Source organism: Oryctolagus cuniculus, chromosome 6 (assembly GCF_051225735.1).
Source record: "Oryctolagus cuniculus isolate XC-2025 breed Fujian yellow rabbit chromosome 6, ASM5122573v1, whole genome shotgun sequence".
NCBI classification, from domain to species: Eukaryota; Metazoa; Chordata; class Mammalia; order Lagomorpha; family Leporidae; genus Oryctolagus; species Oryctolagus cuniculus.
The window spans coordinates 130,194,436-130,214,720 of NC_142872.1; the positions used below are offsets into that span (position 1 = coordinate 130,194,436).

Here is a 20,285-nt window from a genome sequence, read left to right on the forward strand (position 1 = left end):
GCAGTGAAGGCCTTGATCAACCTCCCTCCCCACTTAGACCCCACTTCATCTGAGTGAGTGCTGCTATTCTGATACTTTTAAATCATGAAGAAGTTAATTGCTTTCCCCAAAGTATTTCAGTTCTCTACCTGGCTATAAGATTATCTGCATCTGTTTCCTTACTTGAGGAAATTATTCAAGAAAGTAAAGATGAAGCCATGTGGCAGCAACAGAAGCAATCGTGCATCTAGAAGAAATCAAAGCTAATATGAGGTACAGGTTCTGGCTCCAGTCTGAAGACCACAGGATGGTTTTAAAGGGGAGGAGAGAATATAAATGGAGAGAAAGACATTCTGGTGTGGTGGTTAAGACACTGCATTGGACACCTACATGGCCCATTATAGTGTCTGGGCTTGAGTTCTGGCTCCGTTTCTTGTTCCAACTTCCCGCCAGTGCACACCCTGGGAAGCAGCTGTGAGGGCTCAAATGGCTGGATCCCTGCTATCCACATGGGAGACCTGGACTGAGTTCTAGACTCCTGGCTTTGGCCTGGCACAGTCCTGGCTACTGCAGGTATGTGGAGAGTGAACCAGCTGGTAGAAGATCTGTGTTGGTTTGTCTTCCTGCCTTTCTAATAATAATTATAATAATGGTAACAACAACAATAAAAAAGAGATGTCGATTGACCCAGGCTTGCCTGAGAAATTCTGAGAAATCTATGGTTCAGCCGTGGAGCCAGTGCAGCCAGGTGATGACTGGCAGCCCTAGGAGATGAGTGCTGGCTGCTCCCAAGAAAATGGAACAGTCGAACATCTCAGGGTCTTTCAAGGTTGCCAAGGGCAAGGAGCAAGTTACAGTCAAAACTCAGAAATTGCCTTCACAGGTCCAATTCAAGTCTCAAAAAGGATCAAAACATCAAAGGAAACATCAGTAGATTTGTACAAATAAAATTGTTTAAATTTCCCTATGTTAAAAGAACATGCAAATAGCTATATAACAAATATATATATATACAAAAATAGCTATATATATTTAAGCATAGGATTATTGATCATAGTCAAAAAAAGAGAAAAGAAGAAAGAAAGAGAGGGAGGGAAATAGGGAAAGACATAACAGAGATGAGGGGCATCACTTAGAATGGCATTTTTTTTGGAGAAAATTTAACCACAGCTGAGTACTATACACCTTGCTATTTGTATGCCAAATTGTCTGTTAAAGATTGATTACTTGTTTTATATTAACTTGGTGTCCAAAGCCTGATTTTGAAGGGGTGGTGAGAACATGTTACTTAAATCATGTCACTATAGTGAACCCTTCTACTAAAAGCATTTCTGAATTAAGACCAATGTGCAAAAACATGGGATTTAAATCCTAAGAAAGGGACCGGAGCTGTGGTGTGGCGGGTAAAGCCACTGCCTGCAGTGCTGACATCCCATATAGGCACCAGTTCAAGACCCAGCTGCTCCACTTCTAATACAGCTCTCTGCTATCCTGGGAAAGCAGGAGAAGATGGCCCAAGTCCTTGGGCCCCTGCACCCACGTGGGAGATCCGGAAGAGGCTCCTGGTTCCGGATCGGCTCAGCTCTGGCTGCTGAGGGCAATTGGGATGTGGATGGAAGATCTCTCTCTCTCTCTCTCTCTCTCTCTCTCTCTCTCTCTCTGCCTCTCCTTCTCTCTATGTGTAACTCTGACTTTCAAGTAAATAAATAAATCTTTTTTAAAAAAAATCCCAAGAAAAAGTTTCTTCAAAAGCACAAAACACGTTAGATGGGGAGAAGTCAATGTATTTTGACATCTCCCCAAACAGTCCTTTTTCTCTGAATCATGCTATTATTTCTGCAGTGCCCAAGTAATTCATGGACCAAGGCTGGCAGAGTTCTAGAATGAGTGCCTACCAGGGATAACGTCAGCAGAGCAGTGCAGGAAGAGCCCTGAGTCAGGAGGCAGCTGGGGAGGCCGGAGCTTTTGTCCCTTTTTCTCCCAAGAAGGGTCGGGAATGTGGGTAGAGGCATCGAGATTGACTGTTCTCCAGAAATGAAACATTTCTGACGAATTTCTCATCTATGGGGAAATATTCTTTTTAAAGGTTCTCAGGATGTCAAAGCTGAGAAAAAGAGAAACCAGCACTTTTAAATTACATTAAGGGGCAGGCATCTGGCTTGGCAGTTAAGACACTCAAATCCTACTCAGGGCTCCTCCACCCCCTCCTCCAGTTTCCTGCTGGTGCAGATTCCGGGAGGCAGCAGGTAAGGGCTAAGTAGCTGGGTTCCTGCCACCCACCTGGGAGACCTGGACTGTGCTCCCAGGGTTGGCTGTTGTGGGCATTTGGAAAGTGAACCAGTGAATGGAAACATGCCCTGTCTCTCTCGAATACATAAATACACACATTTTAAAAATTATATTTAAAGCATCTGTAATTCGCAGATTAAAGATCAGGAGAGATGTTGTGAATAAGCATAAATGACTTATCGTCATGTGATTTGTTTCACTGGGTTCAAAATTTAAAAAAGAACCAGACTGTGCAATGGGCACTCTTCCCTGCACCACTGACTTCCTGTCACTGGAAAGCAACCAGTGTCACCGGGTTCTTGGGTTTCCACAGCATCCGTTTGTGCAGGGCAAGGAGCAGGCCACCAAGTAGAACAAAGCGGAGCTGCAGCGCCTTACCTGGTCACTCCACCACGTCACCGCCACGTGAAGACTGTAGTCACAGCAGACTTTGGGGTCAGCCCAGCCGCGCCAGGTCTCGAAGGCCTCGATCAGGGAGCCTCCTTTCTGAGGAATGGCAAAATCGATGATCATGGTGGTGCCTCCGGCCAGGGCAGCCTGGAATCACAAGAGGGAGCCACCAAGCGGACATGAGTGCTCTGGTGAAAGCCTTGACCACCCTGAGCAATGTGCATTTGCAAGCCTTTGGACAATCGCGAAGGGACTGGGCACCTGCACCAAGATGCCGCCTGTTTGAAAGACCCAGAGAGACACGAATGGGTTTTGTGTAAAGTTTGAAGTATGAAAACTGCTAGAATTGTTTCTGCAAAACAACAACAACAACAATAATAATAGTAATAGATCTGAAAGATGAAGATGGCTTTGGTGGCAGAAGTGTGGTATGGCAGTTAAGACACTGCTTGGGATGCCCTAGTCCTGTATTGAAGTGACTGAGTTCAAGTCCCAGCTCCATTTCTTTCTTTTTTTTTTTAAGATTTATTTATTTGAAAAGCAGAATTACAGAGAGGTAGAGGCAGAGAGGGAGAGAGACAGAGGTCTTCCGTCCGTTGATTCATTCCCCAAATGGCTACAACACCAGAGCTGGGCCAATCCGCTGCCAGGAACAAGGAGCTTCCTCCAAATCTCCCCAGCAGGTGCAGAGGCTCAAGGACTTGGGCCACCTTCCACTGCTTTCCCAGGCCATAGTAGAGAGCCAGATTGGAGGTGGAGTGGCCAGGACTCGAACCGGCACCCAAATGGGCTGCCAGGGGCACAGGTGGCTGCTTTACCCGCTAAGTCCCAGCACTGGCCCCTGCTCCAGCTCCATTTTTGATTACAGCTTCCTGCTAATACACACCCCAGGAGGCAGAAGGTTTTGGCTTAAGTCACTGGGTCCCTGTAATCCATATAAGAGATCCAGATTGTGTTTTAGACTGCTGGCTTCTGCTTGAGGACATTTGGAGGGTTAACCAGTGGATGGAAGAACTCACTCACACACTCTCTCTCTCTCCCTTTCAAATAAAATGGAAATACATGAAATTTAAAAATAAAATGGCTTTGACACAAAGAAAGCAGAATGAAGACTGTAAAGCAAAACCAAAATGGAAAAGTGGAAAAGATTGAAACATTTTTCTTCAAGAAACCTCAATCTTGTCAAATTCCATTTTATGAGGCTCCGTCCTGGAGTCCTGTGTCGCTCCCCCATTCGCGGAGGAACGACACAGGACCCTGCGCTGTTCTTTTGTCTGCTCGGCCCTTCCCGGGTTAGCTGCCGTTCCCTCATTCGTGGAGGAATGACGCCGTCCCGGGTTAGCTGCCGACCCCTCCACCTCCGTGGAGGGGCGGCACCCCCCCGCTGCTTTCCCCACTTCCGCGGAGGAACGGCACAGGCACACCGCTGGCCAGCTCTCAGGGGTTCCTCAGATGTTCCTGGTGCATGTTGTCTCTGTCTTCCTTTATAGTCCTCTTCCACCAATCCCAACTCTGCTACCCACACGCTGAGCACGCTGCTCTCCTCCAATCAGGAGCAGGATCGGCTCCTGCCACTCGTCAGCCAAATTGGCGAGGCAGCTGCGTAGAAGTTTACTCCTCCCCAGCGCCATATTGTGGGAGAGCAGATGCATAGAATAAGTCTTAATTCCAGTAACTTAGTCTAGTCTCAGTTGCTCCCCACAGTCCTGTGTCTCCATTTGCCATGTGATGCTCAGAGATCCTGGAGCCTCACACACTTCCAGCTTTGTCTCCATCTCCCACAGCCAGAGCTGCTGGTGACTCCTTAATGTTTCTTTGATTATCGGCCCCAGTATCTATTTTCCCTGCCCTGAGACCCTTCCTGTCTCTCACTTTGACTATCTGAACACAGTCTCCATTAGTCTTTATCACTCCTGTTCTGCTCCCACCTCTGTCAATGCAAACCCCTCACGTCAGAGGGAAGTTTCCAAAGCACAGATATGACCACATCACTCCAAAGATTAAGGGCAATGGGGGACTGGGCAGAGGTGGATGGAGGGGTACAAAGTGACAATTAGAAGGAGGGTGTACTGGTTATTGCACAGTAGTGTGGTTGTAGTCAGCACTTGCACATTATATATTCCAAAATAGCTAGAACAGAGGATTTTTAATATTCCCACCATAAAGAAGGGATAACTGAGGTAGTGAATATGCTGATTGCCCTGATTTGATCACCACGCAAGTTATGCATGCAATGAAACAGCACATTGTACCCAGGAATATGTACAATTATTTCATGTCAATCAAAAAATTAAAAATTTGAAAAGTAAAAAAATAAGTGTCAATACTTCTCACTGCCTCTGGAATAAGTTTCATTTTTTTAAAAAAAAAATCTATTTATTTATTTGAAAGTAAGAGTTGAGAGGGAGAGAGAGAATGCCTTCCATTTGCTGGTTCACTTCCCAGATGGCCATAACGGCTAGGGCTGAGCTGGGCCAGAGCCAGGAGCTAGGAGCTTCATATGGGTCTCCCAAGTGGGGGATGGGGCTATCCTCTGCTGCTTTTCCCAGGTCATCAGCAAGGAGATGGGTTGGAAGTGGAGAAGCTGGGACACGAACTGGCACCCATATGGGATGTTAGCATTGCAGGCGGCAGCTTTACCCACTGTACCACAATGCCTTCCTCCAAAGTTTCATCTTCTTAACATGGTGTATAAGTCCTGGATCCTGTCTCAACTCTCAGTATACCCCTTGGCATATCATATTACATTATTATCATGGCTAATTTTAAAATTATGAATCGAATACCTTTGGCTCAATACTTAAAATGATTTCATTTAAAGTAAAACCACAAGAGGGGTTCACATGCTTTTAACTGTCATATTCAGAGGAAGCAAGTGAAGAAAACAAGCTCTGACGTGGATGGGGAACCATGAGGGCAGACGAAGCTCAGTCGGGCCTGATTAGCGCTGGTCTCCTGAGCAATTCCTTAACCTCTGCGCGCCTCTGGCTCCTCTGCAGTGAGGACACACACAGGCACTTGGGAGGATTAAGCTGAGGTGATGGGCACTCTGTGCTTTGTAGAACTTGACTCCCAGCAGGGACTTTGTGAACTTCAGCTCAGGGTGCCTCAACAGCCTTGGTGCCACCATTGCAGTCTGAATGTTTTCACTTCCCCTCCATCTATCTCAGTGCCAGAATCACGGTCACGTTACAACACAGGAGGAGAAGTGTCGCCAGCCTCTTTCCTAGCCCCCTTTTCAAACACCCCCTTGGCTTCCCTGCACAGCCCCCCCCTCCCCCGCCCCAGTCTCCCCATCCATACTTGGTAGGAGAACAGTGCTGCTCTACCTCCTTTTTCTGGCTTATTTCCAGTCTTTCTAAATTTTTCCTAAGTCACTTGGCCTTACTCTGATTTTCTTGTTTAAAATCTCACTTTTTATATGAAATCCTGTACTTTGTCTCCACCTTTACATAGCAACACCTCATTCACGGCAAAACAATACATACTTGTATTTCCTAAGAAACCTTTATTGTTGTAATGACAATACTAGAAAAAAATCAGGCTCTGTATTTTTATTTGAATACAGATGAATCGTCTCTTCCTCCAAGGGTCTTTCCAATGCAAAACAGACATCCCTTGTGGACGAAGAGTATTTATTCTAACAGAAGCTCTGTTAATTAAAGTGGTAGAAGAAAGTTCTTTCCTAGTGTTTACTGAACTAGAAAATCAAGCTTAAAAATTATTCTTTCCCTATTCAAAGTTTAGCATATGAAAACCGTGGGGAAACTGGATATAGTCATCCCCCAGTGTCTGTGAGGGATTGGTTCCAAGACTCCCTGCAAATATCAAAATTCATGGATACTCAAGTCCTTTACATGAAATGGCATGGCATCTGTAAATAACCTATTTCTAGCCTTCCATACCTTTAAATCCTCTCCAGATAACTTACAATATCTAATGTGATGACAATGATATGTAAAATGGTACCATGGTGTATTTTTTAGGGAGTAATGACAAGAAAACATCTATACACATTCAGTACTGACATGATTTCTAAAAAGATATTTCAATCTTCAGCTGGTAAAATCTGTGCATGTGGAGCCCACAGATGTGGAAGCTGCTGACTGTACATGGCTTGTGGGAGTGTGGAAAACAGTTCAGAGCTCCTCAGAAAGTTAAGCATGTAGTTACCTCAAGACCCAGCAATTCCGCTCCTAGGTACATATCCAAGAGAAATGAACGCATGGCCACACAGGTGGACAAACATTCAGCAATAGCCAGAAAGTCAAAACAGCCTAAATGCCCACCGACTAATGAGTGGCTAAACAAAAGGTGGTCTGCTCCTAGGTTGGTGCTGTGGCATAGCTGATAAAGCCACTGCCTGCAGTGCCGGCATCCCACATGGGTGCCAGTTTGTGTCCCGGCTGCTCCACTTCTGATCCAGCTCCCTGTTAATGGCATGAGAAAAGCAAAAGAAGATGGCCCAAATGCTTGGGCCCTTGTCATCCATGTGGGAGACCTGGATGAAGCTCCGAGCTTCAACCTGGCCCAGCAATGGCCATTGTGACCATCTGGGGCATGAACCAGTAGATGGAAAGTTTCTCCTGTCTGTCTATCTGTCTCTGTGTGTGTGTGTGTGTGTGTGTGTGTGTGTGTGTGAAATCCACCCTACCACGTGAAATCCACCACCCTGGCCATAAAAATGACTGAAGTACTGATGCATGCTACAGCGTGGAGGGACCTTGGAAACGTGGTAAGTGGAAGATGTCAGTCATACACACAAACTGCAGGCTGTACAATTCTATTTGTAAGAAATGTTCAGGAGGAACAAATCCAGAGAAGCAGCAAATGGGACAGGGGCTGCCTGGGGCTGGAGGAGAAGTGGAGAGTGGGAGGTAATAGGAAAATAGGATGGTGCTAAAATCTACTGTGGTGATGCTTGCACAACTGTTGGGAATATACTGAAAGCCACTGAATTGTACACTTTTTTCTTTTACAGGCAGAGTGGACAGTGAGAGAGACAGAGAGAAAGGTCTTCCTTTGCCGTTGGTTCACCCTCCAATGGCCGCCACGGCCGGCGTGGTGCGCTGATCTGAAGGCAGGAGCCAGGTGCTTCTCCTGGTCTCCCATGGGGTGCAGGGCCCAAGTACTTGGGCCATCCTCCACTGCACTCCCTGGCCACAGCAGAGAGCTGGCCTGGAAGAGGGGCAACCGGGACAGAATCCGGCGCCCCAACCGGGACTAGAACCTGGTGTGCCAGCGCCACTAGGCAGAGGATTAGCCTATTGAGCCACGATGCCGGCCCACACTTTATTTTTTTTAAAAGATTTATTTGTTTTAAGTCAGAGAGAGAGAGAGACAGAGAGAGAGATCTTTTATCCACTGATTCACTCTCCAGATGACTACAAAGGCAAGGGTTGAACCAAGCCAAAGCCAGAAGCCAAGAACTTCATCCAGGTCTCCCACTTGGGTTCAGGGGCCCAAATACTTGGGCTATTCTCTTCTGCTTTCCCAGGCCATTAGCAGGGAGCCTAATAGAAAGTGGAGCAGCCGGAATTTGACTGGTGCCCACAAGGGGTGCTAGAATTTCAGGTGGAAGCTTTCCCACTGCATTGTAATTCTGGCCTCAAATTGTTCCCTATAAAAGAACAGGTCTTCAAAGAAGGAGGTACCTTTCTCTGAAGGGAGGAGAGAACCTCCACTTTGACTATGACCGTGTCTAAACAAGATAAGAGTCGGAGAACTCAGGGGGCTTCCATAGCCTTGGAAACTCATGACTGGAGCATGGGGAGATTACTGAGGCCATAGATAGGAGCGTCAATTTGTAAAGTCAACAACAGGAGTCACTGTGCACTTACTCCTCATGTAGGATCTCTGTCCTTAGCGTGCTGTACATTGAGACTTAATGCTATAACGAGTACTCAAACAGTATATTTCACTTTGTGTTTCTATGGGGGTGCAAACTGTTGAAAGCTTTACTTAATGTATACTAAACTGATCTTCTGTAAAAAAAAAAAAAAAGAAGAAGAAGAAATTATCAATTCCCAACTTGACTCTCACTGGGATTAAACATGACAATAGGTCTGATCTGATTTCATCATCATTTAAAAAATCATCTATTATTTTTCACTTTATGTTTCTGTGTGGGAGCAAACTGTTGAAATCTTTACTTAATGTATGCTAAACTGATCTTCTGTATATAAAGAGAATCGAAAATGAATCTTGATGTGAATGGAAGGGGAGAGGGAGTGGGAGAGGGGAGGGTTGCGGATGGGAGGGACGTTATGGGGGGGAAGCCATTGTAATCCATAAGCTGTACTTTGGAAATTTATATTCATTAAATAAAAGTTAAAAAAAAAGAACAAATCTTTGGACAACATGTTGAGTGAAATAAGACATGGAAAAACAAATACCACATGTTCTCCCCTATATGTGGGAGATTAAAAAAAGAATAAATATCTCACAAAAATCTAAAAAAAAAATTGTTCCCTATAAATGGCTGAATTACACTTCATGTGAATTACACAATAAGATTGTTATCAAAAAGTTTACCACATGCAGCCATTCCATGGCCTGCAGAAGGTGAGAAGACCATATAAACCATCAAAGATTCTGCTCTCAGAGTTTTTATAGTCTAGAGAGGGAAAGACATAAATGTGAATAAATAATTCTAACAAAAATAGCTGGTTTGTGATACTTCTACTTTTTGTAGTAAATGGTAGTATAGAAATTGCTACATGGAGGTAGAAATTGCTACATGGAGGTAGAAATTGCTAAGCTCCCTAGAAGAGATACGGAGACAAAGACTGGGAATTCAGAGGAGGGGAAGTTCAGCTCAGAGATCATAGAAAGCTGTGGTTTAAATCAAGATTAGACCATCTGTGTGGAATTTGCCAGTAAGTACAGCTTCTAATTCATGGCGAGCAGTTCTAACATGCCAGGAGCTCGTGTGGTATTTTGCATGGTTACTCATCTCAACAGTTCTGCAATAGGTACTGTTATTAACCCATTTTAGAGCAGAGGAAACTGACCCCAGAACCCTTTAAATGACTTGGACAAAATCTCACAGCTTGCGAGGGACAAAGACAGGACAGGGACCATAGTGCCAGGGGAGGCTCTGAGAAAGAGGATGGATGGGAAAGTCAGAAATTCAGCAGAATCTGATTAAGGAAGAAATAAGGTGACTGGGGACCTTAGAAAGTGGCGGTTCCCAGTAGACTAACATGGGGCAATGGTTGTTCCTAGCAGCAAAGGGAGTCAGGTGAGTCCAAGGGACTGGGATGATGGGTGGAGAGAAGAGGAGCGCCATCTGGTGTTCAGGAGGAGTATGGACCGTTCACTTGGTGATATCTGACGACAGGAAGAAATGCAGACTGGATGGTGGAGAACCGTCAAGAACAAGAGAAAGACATGCAAGTGACCTTGTGAGGGATGCCAGGGGCTCCCAAGGCAGAGGCCAAGGAGAAAGAAGCACGACATACAATCCACAGGGACGTGCTCTGAACACACCGACACTGATCATAAAAACAAAACCAGACTGGGCCAAAACAAAACATCCACGGAGGTAATTTCTGGGTAGAAGGTCTCAAAGTTGTTTAAGTTTTCCTCTATTTAAATTTTATTTTTAACATTAGCTAAATTTTTTATAAAAAAGCATAAGAAAAATATGGTACATGGACATGACACACAGGCATATATCTACATATAAGATGTATAAATGAAGTAGACAGAGCTGCTGATGGACTTTCTCCCAGACTGAAGAAGTGATGGTCAAGGGAGCACCCTCCAAAATGTAAAGAAGATGCGAATTCCTGAGGCCACACTTTGCAAGCTCCTGAGTAAGGAGGAACCACAAATGCTCCTGGAAGGCGTGAGAGGGAGAAGGAAGAGAAGAAGCTGGAGGAGAAAGAGCGGAAGGAGGAGGAGGAGAAGCAGAAGAGCAGCCACTTTCCTTTCTTTCTCCTCCCTCCCCCACTCCCCCACTCCCCCCAGACTGGGGATGAACTCTTAGGAACAGTAGTGAATGGGAGAGAAGCGCGGGGGCTGAGGGTCTTGCACACTGTGATACGAAACCCAGCTGTTTCTGCTGCTTCCTTCTGATTGATTTCTCCCCACTGTTACTGTCAATTAGCCAACCAGAATGCATTTACCTTTTCTAGTCTTGGTTCCTACATCACTTCTCTCATCTCCTCATTACCCTAGTTGCTCTCCCTCTGAGGCCTTCCAATGTATCTAAAACCCTCTTTGTGGGGGCGGGGGTCAGGAGAGCCTACACCATCTCCAGGGCCAATGCAATGGAGCATCAATCGAGATAAACTCTTAACCGTCAGTGGGTCATAATGTTATGTAACATAAGATTTAAGAATGTATTCAGCTGTGAACCATGATTGAAAGCATCCCCAAACATTCTTTTCCTTTTTATGATGCCACTGAGCTTTCATTTCTGAGTGCATCCTGAAACAAGTGAGTTTGTTTCACTAAAATCCATCACAAGACCTGCTCCACCCAAGTATAATAAGAAACCCAATAGTGCTTCTGAGCCTTCAGGAGAAACGCTCTTGGCTGAATCTCTTGCATTTTCTCAGTCATTAAGACTTATGGAAACAAACTTCAGCATTCCGACTGATGTCTATGATGGATGCTCATTCAGCTTTGCACAGCTGCCCTGCATGTGGCCTGTCCACTCCCAGCTCCTTGCCTGCCCTAGTGTGCAATCCAAATGGCACCATCACCCATCTGACCATGCCAACTAGAGATCAGAGTCACTCTTGACGTCTGCCTCTTCCTACCTGTATCCTCAAATCCAACCCTCCAACAACCCTGATAACTCTCTGATGGACTGCAGGAGTCCTTCAATTTCCTGCACTTCAGCTCCCCTGCCCTGTGGCACCTTTGTCTTCACAGTGGAGTGAAGAATGAGAAGGAACAGGTAAAGGAAAGGAAGAAGGCTGTGAGTGTGTGTATTATGGTTAGGTTATCACTGAGCAGCTAGAGGTCGGTGTCCCTGGGAACCCTCAGGAAACAATGCACACTCAACTCCAAAGTAGGAGACACACCTGCCACATACTTGCCTTGCCTTACTAGCCATGTCCAATCATTCAGTGACTTCTCTTTGTGCGTAAGATGAAGAAAAATCACTACACAGCTCCCAAGGCCCTGCATGACCTCAACTTTAGCTACCTCCTCCGGTTCCTACTGAGCAAGTCACTAGCCCCACTCTAGCAACATTTCCCCCACTAGTCTGGGAGACCTCCGACTTCCTCTGTACCTCAGAGACATAAGGCATGTTCTTCCCTCCCCTACCTACCTGTTTCAGAGATTCTTAACCCTAGTTCTTGCTAGTCATCTGTGGAACTTCCACTTCTCCCCCAGAGATTCTCACAAAATCGGTGTTGCTTCATCTCTGTATGCCTTATGCCCATTACTGGGCCTGAAGCATAAATATTCTCTAAATGTTTAAGGGAGAAAGGGAGGGAGGGACCAGTGAATTTTTCCCAAAAAGTCATGAGATGGAATAATTATAATGATTTACCTTTTCTATATCAAGTTGCAAAAACTGCATAAGTTGCATGTAAATATGAAATTTAAATGTGAAATTCATTTTCTCCCCAGCATTGCTAGCCCTGGCCATACAGTTTCATAGATCCCTCTATGGCAATATTATCATGAAACACAGGCTCTGAGCACATCCAAAGGCTGAATGCCTACTTCTGTCCAAAGCCCACCACCCAGTCAGTGATAACTGACTTTTAAAAAAAAGTTACTATTTTACTTGAAAGGCAGTTACAGAAAGAGATAGGGGGAGGGGGAAGGAGGGGGAAGGAGGGGGAAGGAGGGGGAAGGAGGGGGAAGGAGGGGGAAGGAGGGGGAAGGAGGGGGAAGGAGGGGGAAGGAGGGGGAGATCTTCAATGTCCCACGTGGGTACAGGGCCCAAGTTCTTGAACCATTCTCCTTGGCCTTCCCAAGCACATCAGCAAGGAGATGGATCAGAAGTAGAGCATCCACAACTTGAATCAGCACTCAAATGGGATGCAGGCGTAGCAGGCCAGGGCTTAACCTGCTCTGCCACAATACCTATGCCTAACTAGGACTTTTAACAAACAAAACTGTGGCTTTTGTTTCTATGCCTCAGTTAAAAACTACTTGGTTTAAAAAAAAAAAAAAGAAAAACAAAACGGGATTTTTTTTAAAGATTTATTTATTTATTTGAAAGGCAGAGTTACAGAGAGAGAGGTCTTCCATCCACTGGTTCACTCCCCAAATGGCTGCAACAGCTAGAGCTGTGCTGATCTGATGCCAGGATCTTCTTCTGGTTTCTCATGAAGGTGTAGGGCCCCAAGCACCTGGGCCATCTTCTACTGCTTTCCCGGGCCATAGCAGAGAGCTGGATCAGAAGTGGAGCAGCTGGGACTTGAACCAGTGCTCATATGGGATGCTGGCACTGCAGGTGGTGGCTTTACTGACTATACCACAGCGCCGGCCCCTCCATTTTGTTTTACTTAAGTCAATTTTTAAGGTCTTTGCTTTGTGTAAACAACAGATCCCTAGGACTCAGGAATTCATGACTGTCCCTGTGACACGCAATTTCATGTTCCGTGCAATGAAGCATAACTGAAAAATGTAAGTATCCACCCTCAGTCTGACTTGACCTGTGAGAGAGTGCGCCAGGAGGGACTGGGGGATAGACGCTGGGTATCTGTCAAGGCGCACCTGTCAGCCAGGGAACCTGCTCCTGGTGCTGAAGCCAGGAGGACCGGCAACTGAGCAAAAGGGAAAGGCTCAGAGTTCAAAGGGAGTCACAGTCCTCAGCATTCACTCTGGAGTGCTGGAAGGCTACCGCGTATAACCAATCATTAAAGCCCAGACATTAGAGACCCGGAATCCTGCAGCCTGTTTGCCTCTGAGACCCAACACCAGGGTCTCCTCTGGAACTGTTGTACCAACCACGACGTAGACTGGGTTTCCGAGAGACGCTTCCTGACTGAGTCAAGGGGACCTCACTACCAGCCCGCCCCATCCTGAGTGCGGAGTTATTTAGCGCCAGATGGCAGATGAGATTCCAAAATACATGACTATCCCACGACAATTATTTTGAGCCGAGCGCATTTGAGAATAAGCTTTTATCCTGAATTTTCATATCTGCTGTAGACTCAACTGTTATAAATATCCTCTCGGGGAGTTCTGCAAAAAGGGAAGATTGATTCATCACCAGACGGGAAGCCCACAACACACCTAAACAGACGCTGCCATAAACTATTGGATCTCCCAGCTCTTCTCCTTTGGGCCTGTTTACCGCCCCTCAGTGTTATCTGTTCTCTTGTTCCTCCGTATCCCACCTTTCCCAATTGCGAGGTCACTGTTTTGTTTCCATAAATGCCTTCTCCCCCTCTCCTCCTCCTGTGAACATGGCATGTAAGCCTAAAAGCTAACCACCTCCTGGAGTCACATTTTTCTGGGAATTCCTAATGTACATGCACGGATATTAAAAAGTCTGTTTTTCTCTTGCTAATCTTTTATCCGTTTAATTTCCAGGTTCCCAATCACTACACGTAAAAGGTAGAGAAAAAATTTTCCTTCCTAACAGCAGCTTGATGGAAACCTTGGCTACCTGTGTTGGAGACAAAACACCCAGGCCAGACAAGTGAGGGAGCAATCACCTGTGGAAAAGCAGAAGTACTAAAGGATGAAAATCAAAAGGCAAGAACTAGATTCCGATACACTCAGGGAAGAGTCCTCACCCACGCACTCTCAACAGGGCCCATGCCTTACTCAGCATCAAGTGGCTTCAAATTAATCTTGGAGATGGTGTTTTCCTTCTTTTAATTAGCCCAAAGGTTAATGTTGTAATCATTAAATAGTCATTCAAGAAAACCAGAAAATCACAAACGCTTGGAGCTGAAACATGCAGCCTATTCACACAATGTGAACGTTCACAGCTCAGCCTTACCAGTAATTAAAGAAATGATGCCCTTAAAATTCTGTTTCCCCATTAAATTGGCACAGATATTTTAAAAAGTCAGTTTACACCTCTGACCAGAACGCAGGGAAATGGGAACCATACTCCGAGTGTGAACTGAAGGGCATTCAGCATGTACCACCACACTCCCTGAAGGGGGATACATGCCATATGGAACTCGCTCCAGTCGGGCGCTTCCGGGACATCCTGGCCCCGATACCCAAAGAAACGGAAGCCTGATGCTCAAGAGATACCAAGGCCGGAGAGAAAGATCTGCTTCCAGGAGGACACGGAATCGGCTTCTCCAGCAACATTTAAGGACAAGGAGGAGTACTGAGGTGACTGATTCCAAACAGCATGCCCAGTTAGGTGAGAGGAAAAACAATGCTTCTATGCCCCCTAAAGAGAAAAATCTGAACAGATAGGAAGCAAAATGTTAAAAGTACAGCTGGTGTAAAATCTGGGGATTTTAATATTCTTCTGTAAGTTTTTAACAGAACCTTATTCATTCAACTAATATACTGTACAGTTTAAATGCCTGAGTGTTTTCTTCAGGCCTGGATAAGTATATGCCATGTTCCACAGCTTAACAATTTTTGTTCATCAAGTTGTTTGTTTAACCAAGGCCTCATTTCACAGACAAGGAAACGCTGACAGCCCGAGAGAGCGAGCGACTTGCTGGAGGTCGCAGAGTGAGCCCTCACAGCCCCTGGAGTGCAGCCTGGAGCTCTGGCGAGCAACAGAAAGAGATTTGGTTTGCACCCAAGGTTCCTGAAGTACGTGCTTTCCAAGGGGAGGAAGCTCCCTAAATACAACCACAAACGTGTGCTTGATCATACGCCTCAATGACATTTAACCAAAAAGTTCGAGACAAAGTATAGTTTCCTTTCTCAATAAATCTAAGAACTTTTTGCTTTTTCCAAAAAAGAAAGAAAAAAGTATACTGCATATTTTCCTAATTATTAAAAAGATAAATCTACCAGCTACTGACTACTAGTTTTTCATGCAATCCACCACTCCAACCTGCACATGTCTGAATATAAACTTATGTATATCTGAAAACTTGCCAACCTCTTGTAATTTACTCCCTTATCACAGGATATAACAATAGCAAAGTCATAATTTCTTCAAGTTTACTGAATCCATAGTATGCACTTAATAAAATATCCCATTGTCCTTTCTTGTGGATATTGAATTATTAAAAGACCCCAATGGAACAACAAAATGAGATATGAATTCTTTAAAGAAGGACATTGTTTCCATTAGTTATATCAGATAGAAAGTTTTTAACCTGTAATTCAGTAAATCAATTATTGGCTGTAAACCAATCTCTGACATGAATTAGATTTGCAAAACATGTAACCTTTACTTGACCTATATTTCATTTTTTAAATGGGGCCCCAGCACAATCTGTGTGATCAGTAAGTAGATTACCACAAACAGTATCCCTTCTACTTGTCAGATATTATAAATGATCAGCCTGGTGGATACAGAAAGCAAACAGCTATTGGTCTAACCTTTCAGGAGATTGGGGCCCATCTTCTGAAAGCCTGATCTATCATTTTTACTTTACAGCTTTCCGTATCACGGTACCCATTTCTGTACCCTTGACGATGATGTGGCTATAAATGCACCTACAAAAACCTTACGAACGTAATAGCTTCCATGTGTATTTACTTTGATAGCCTTGCCTGCCTCCAGCCTTGGGAAGGCAAAGAGCTGCGGTCTTTTCTAAGGATTGCCCTGCTCTGTTTTAGAGAAAAGCCATCTCCCAGTCACACGCAATGCACGCAGCCTCCTCATCCATCATTTGCCACCCTGACAAATCTGAACATTAGGTGAATTTTCAAAGGAATAGAGTCTTGTCACTAAGAGTTCTAGTGCTGGGGCAGGCAGAACTGAATTTGAAGAGCCACTCAGCCGCTTACTGGGTGTGTGGCCTTAGGTAACTTTCGTTTCAGTCTCCTCCACTGTAAGATGCAGATAAAGGTACCTGGATTGTTGGAAGATAATGCACACTTGAGTCCAGTGTCCGGCATCCAGCAAGTGCTGGATAAACCAATGTTGCTCAACACTATTAATAAGATATTTTTTCAGGCATAACGGATAACACAACCAGCATTTACAAAAGGAAAGGATCCTTTTGTAATTTCCTCCCTAATTTCTCAAAACAGAGACCCACTGATCTTGCCCTGTAGACCAGGAAAGAATGAAAAGAACTTCCCGATGCCCTCCTTCCAGAACTCAGGCAAACACTGTGCTCCCGAGGTCCCTGCCTCAGCTGTTTTTGGGGCTGGCAATGGTTACTTCCTGGGATCCAACAGACTGGTTTGCAAGTAGACTTCTGCAACCCAGCTCCTTCATGAGTCCTGTTTAACGTTCAACATGAATTTGGGGTTTTCTAGACCTTTAACCTTAATATCTTAATATTTTCTACTTCAGAACCTAAGCTCATGGAGAACATGTTTTTGTTTAATGTTTTGATAACCTGGAAGCACAGGAATGCCTAGAAAATCAGCTGGTGGATAAATCCTTTCAGGTAGGCTAGAAGAATCTGCCTTCCCAGTTAGGAGTTGTAAATCTCCCCTGGCTAGAAAATCCCAGAATGGCCTAGCAGAAAAGACCACGAACCCGGACCTCAGGGCACACGCAGAAACCTTGAAAAAGGGTGGGAAGGGTCCTCTCCCACAGCAATCCAACGCCCTCCCTGATGGAAGGGTGAGAAGTGAAAGGAGGCCTGACAATAGAAAACAGCTGCTTCCCCCGCCCCCGCCAGGGGTGGTGTTTGGTGGTCTGCCCTGCCATCGGCGGAGCACCTGGTTACCAGGTTGCCTCTGTAGAAACAAAAACTGCTTGCACTATACCTGGCAATAGCGGCTACAAAGTTTCTTAGAGGCACACACACACATGTAATCGCAAACAGGTAAAACTATCTCAGTTACCTAAAAGAGCATGTTAAAACGCATCAGGGCGATGATGTTTTGTTGGCAAGGAGACTCTGGTCTTGGTAATGGTTTTCTTTCTACTTTCCTGTTATTTTCCAATTTTCTAACAGCTCAAAAAAAGTATTTAAAAGTGTAGAAACAAGTTCAGGCCGGCGCCGCGGCTCACTAGGCTAATCCTCCGCCTAGCGGCGCCAGCACACCGGGTTCTAGTCCCTGTCGGGGCACCAGATTCTGTCCCGGTTGCCCCTCTTCCAGGCCAGCTCTCTGCTGTGGCCAGGGAAGTGCAGTGGAGGATGGCCCAAGTTCTTGGGCCCTGCACCCCATGGGAGACCAGGAGAAGCACCTGGCTCCTGGCTTCGGATCAGTGCAATGCGCAGGGCGCAGCGCGCCAGCCGCAGAGGCCATTGAGGGGTGAACCAACGGCAAAAGGAAGACCTTTCTCTCTGTCTCTCTCTCTCACTGTCCACTCTGCCTGTCAAAAAACAAACAAAACAAGTTCATTAAACTTCATCACAGGTTACTTTTTAACAAAAAGGAACAACAAGTACTCAAAGTTTGTTGATTTTCAAAGCAAATAATGAATGACCTGTCCTACCAAAGACCTGATGACAAAGGTTGATAAGTAACGAGGAAGAAGGTTCCAAATGTTCATCTGGGTAGGCTGCCCTAGACCCTGCTCTGCGTGTCCAGTCCACCTGCCTTTCTTTTTTCTGTTAAACATTCTGGTGAATCACAAAGGTTTGGGAACTTGGAGGGCAAGGTGTGAGGACAGAGGAACAGCTGGAAATCAGGTGGGGACACCAAACCCAATCCTCTCCTCGCAACTGCTTCGACAGCCTGCAGCCCGGCTCGGTTCACCGTGCAGGCGCCTCTGGGCTCTCCCCTAGGCTGCCCCCCCCGGGGGGGGGGCGGTTGGCGCGCGGGCACAGGGAGCTTCCCGCCCCGGCACTCGCACCGCTCGGCCCCCGTTCCTTTGACTGGGATTGCAGCATTGCGAGAGGCGATCGAGAATTCCTAGCTTCAAAAGAGGCTCCCTGGACACGGCATGGAAGCTTCCCGTACTCCTACAGAACACCGGTGACAGTGGGGGTCTTGGGGACCCGGGGGTATGGAGAAGTGGCCTTAAGCTTGGTCATTTACCCAAAGGGAAAAGTAGGGGGCGTCTGGCCAGTCCAAAGCGGCACCGACCCTCACAGAAGCGGCTTCTGGAAGGGCCCTCAACGAGGAGAATCCTAGCCCCAGCCGCACACCTGCCGGGGTCGCTGGCTCTGCAGGGCCCACCCACCCAGCCACCCAAGGCCTCCGCGTTACACAGGTGCAACGGGGCTCGGCCCGACCCTGGCGGGCTCTGCGTGGTGCGGAGCCAGGTTACCTTGGTGCCCTGGTGGAAGTCGTCCACCGACCGCGAGCCCATGAAGGGGAACTGCATGTGAGTGTGCGTGTCGATGCCCCCGGGCAGCACGAGCTTTCCCGCGGCGTCGAGGACCCGCAGCCCCGCGGGCGCGGCCCCGGGCGGCAGCAGGTCGTGCCCGAGCGCCCGCACCACGCCGTCCTCCACCAGCACGTCGGCCACCTGCGAGGCGTCGTCGTTGACCACGCGCCCACCGCGGATCAGGAGGCGCCCTGGAGCGGCCATGGCGAGGTAGCGGTCCCCACGCACAGGACAAGGCCCAGGCCCCCGCCTCTGCTACCTACAGCTGCGAATCTGGAGCCCCCGGGCCCCCTCGGCGGCTTTAAAGGGGGTTAGGTGCAGACTCCACCCCCGGGGAGGGCCGGGGCGGGCGGGAGGTGGGCACGGTCCTCCCACACGGTTTGGACCCTCCCAGCTGCCTGAGCCCCTGGAAGGGAAAGGTCTTGGGATTTTTGAAAATAAAGGGTGTGGGCATTCCGTCCTAAGAGGTCTCCTTGTTTAGAGTGTGTCTGTAGGGCCCAGAGAGGGAGGAAGAGACAGGGCCACCGGCAGCCGGCACGGCAGCGGTAAAAACACGCAGAGTCGTCCCCAGCTGGGCTCGGATTTCTCTGTAGATCCAATGAGCAGTCCCTTAACCAAGGGGTCGGTTGATAAGGGATGTTTACACCATTTCGTGGTTGTGCGAACATCAGCCGCAAGGTCACTGGGTAACCCCACCGTCTTGTTGGGCCCCTGTTGTACAGGCAGCGCTCACCCTGCAGCCGTGCAGCCCAGGGTTGGATTCTCCACCTGCAAGAGGAGCCAGCGGTAACAGAGCCGGCCCAGGGAACTCGAGAGAGCCTGGGTTCTCACGGCATTGAGCCCCTGAACCCAGCCACTCCCACAGCCTTTCCCCGTTGGTCTTCCCCACTTGTTGCTTAAGCTCGCTTAGTTTGGGTCTTTTGTCACTTGCAGCAGTCACCTGAGAACGCCCCGAGAGAGACCTTCTTCAGGTCACCCATGATCTGGGAGATGGCGTTTTCAGTAGCGGGGTGCAAGGTATTATTACTGCCGGATTTGCACAAGCTTCAGATTACACCATCCTTAAAATGATTAAAAATTAGAAGGCATCAATAATTTAAAATGCCGTAGACTTGGCTGTCAAGGCAGGGACAGGAAACCCAAGAAGGTTATGCAATGATTGTCGAGTGAAAGGTGAAAGGGGTAATTATACACATAATGAAAGCCCTACCAGCTGCACAAGTCAGCACTACCCTGGGAGTAGAAGATCGGATGTCAGTGCTGTTGGGACATCCTTTCTGAAACTGTCCAGATGAATGATTTCAGAGAGTTC

The 20,285-nt window shown here is 46.8% G+C and overlaps 1 protein-coding gene across 9 annotated transcripts in view; it reads right to left on the reverse strand.

Moving 5' to 3' along the window:
- DPYS (dihydropyrimidinase) overlaps nt 1-19,248 on the reverse strand; it is a 111,753-nt gene extending 92,505 nt beyond the window's left edge. For all 9 annotated transcript variants that reach the window (XM_051844759.3, XM_051844755.3, XM_051844758.3 and 6 more), the window contains exons 1-2: nt 18,914-19,248; nt 2,647-2,805 (exon numbers count right to left, since the gene is read on the reverse strand). In XM_051844759.3, the coding sequence (XP_051700719.1) occupies nt 2,647-2,805; nt 18,914-19,177 (423 nt within the window). In that variant the 5' untranslated portion in view covers nt 19,178-19,248. The remainder of the gene's footprint in view (nt 1-2,646; nt 2,806-18,913) is intronic.
- Nucleotides 19,249-20,285: the final 1,037 nt, after the last annotated feature.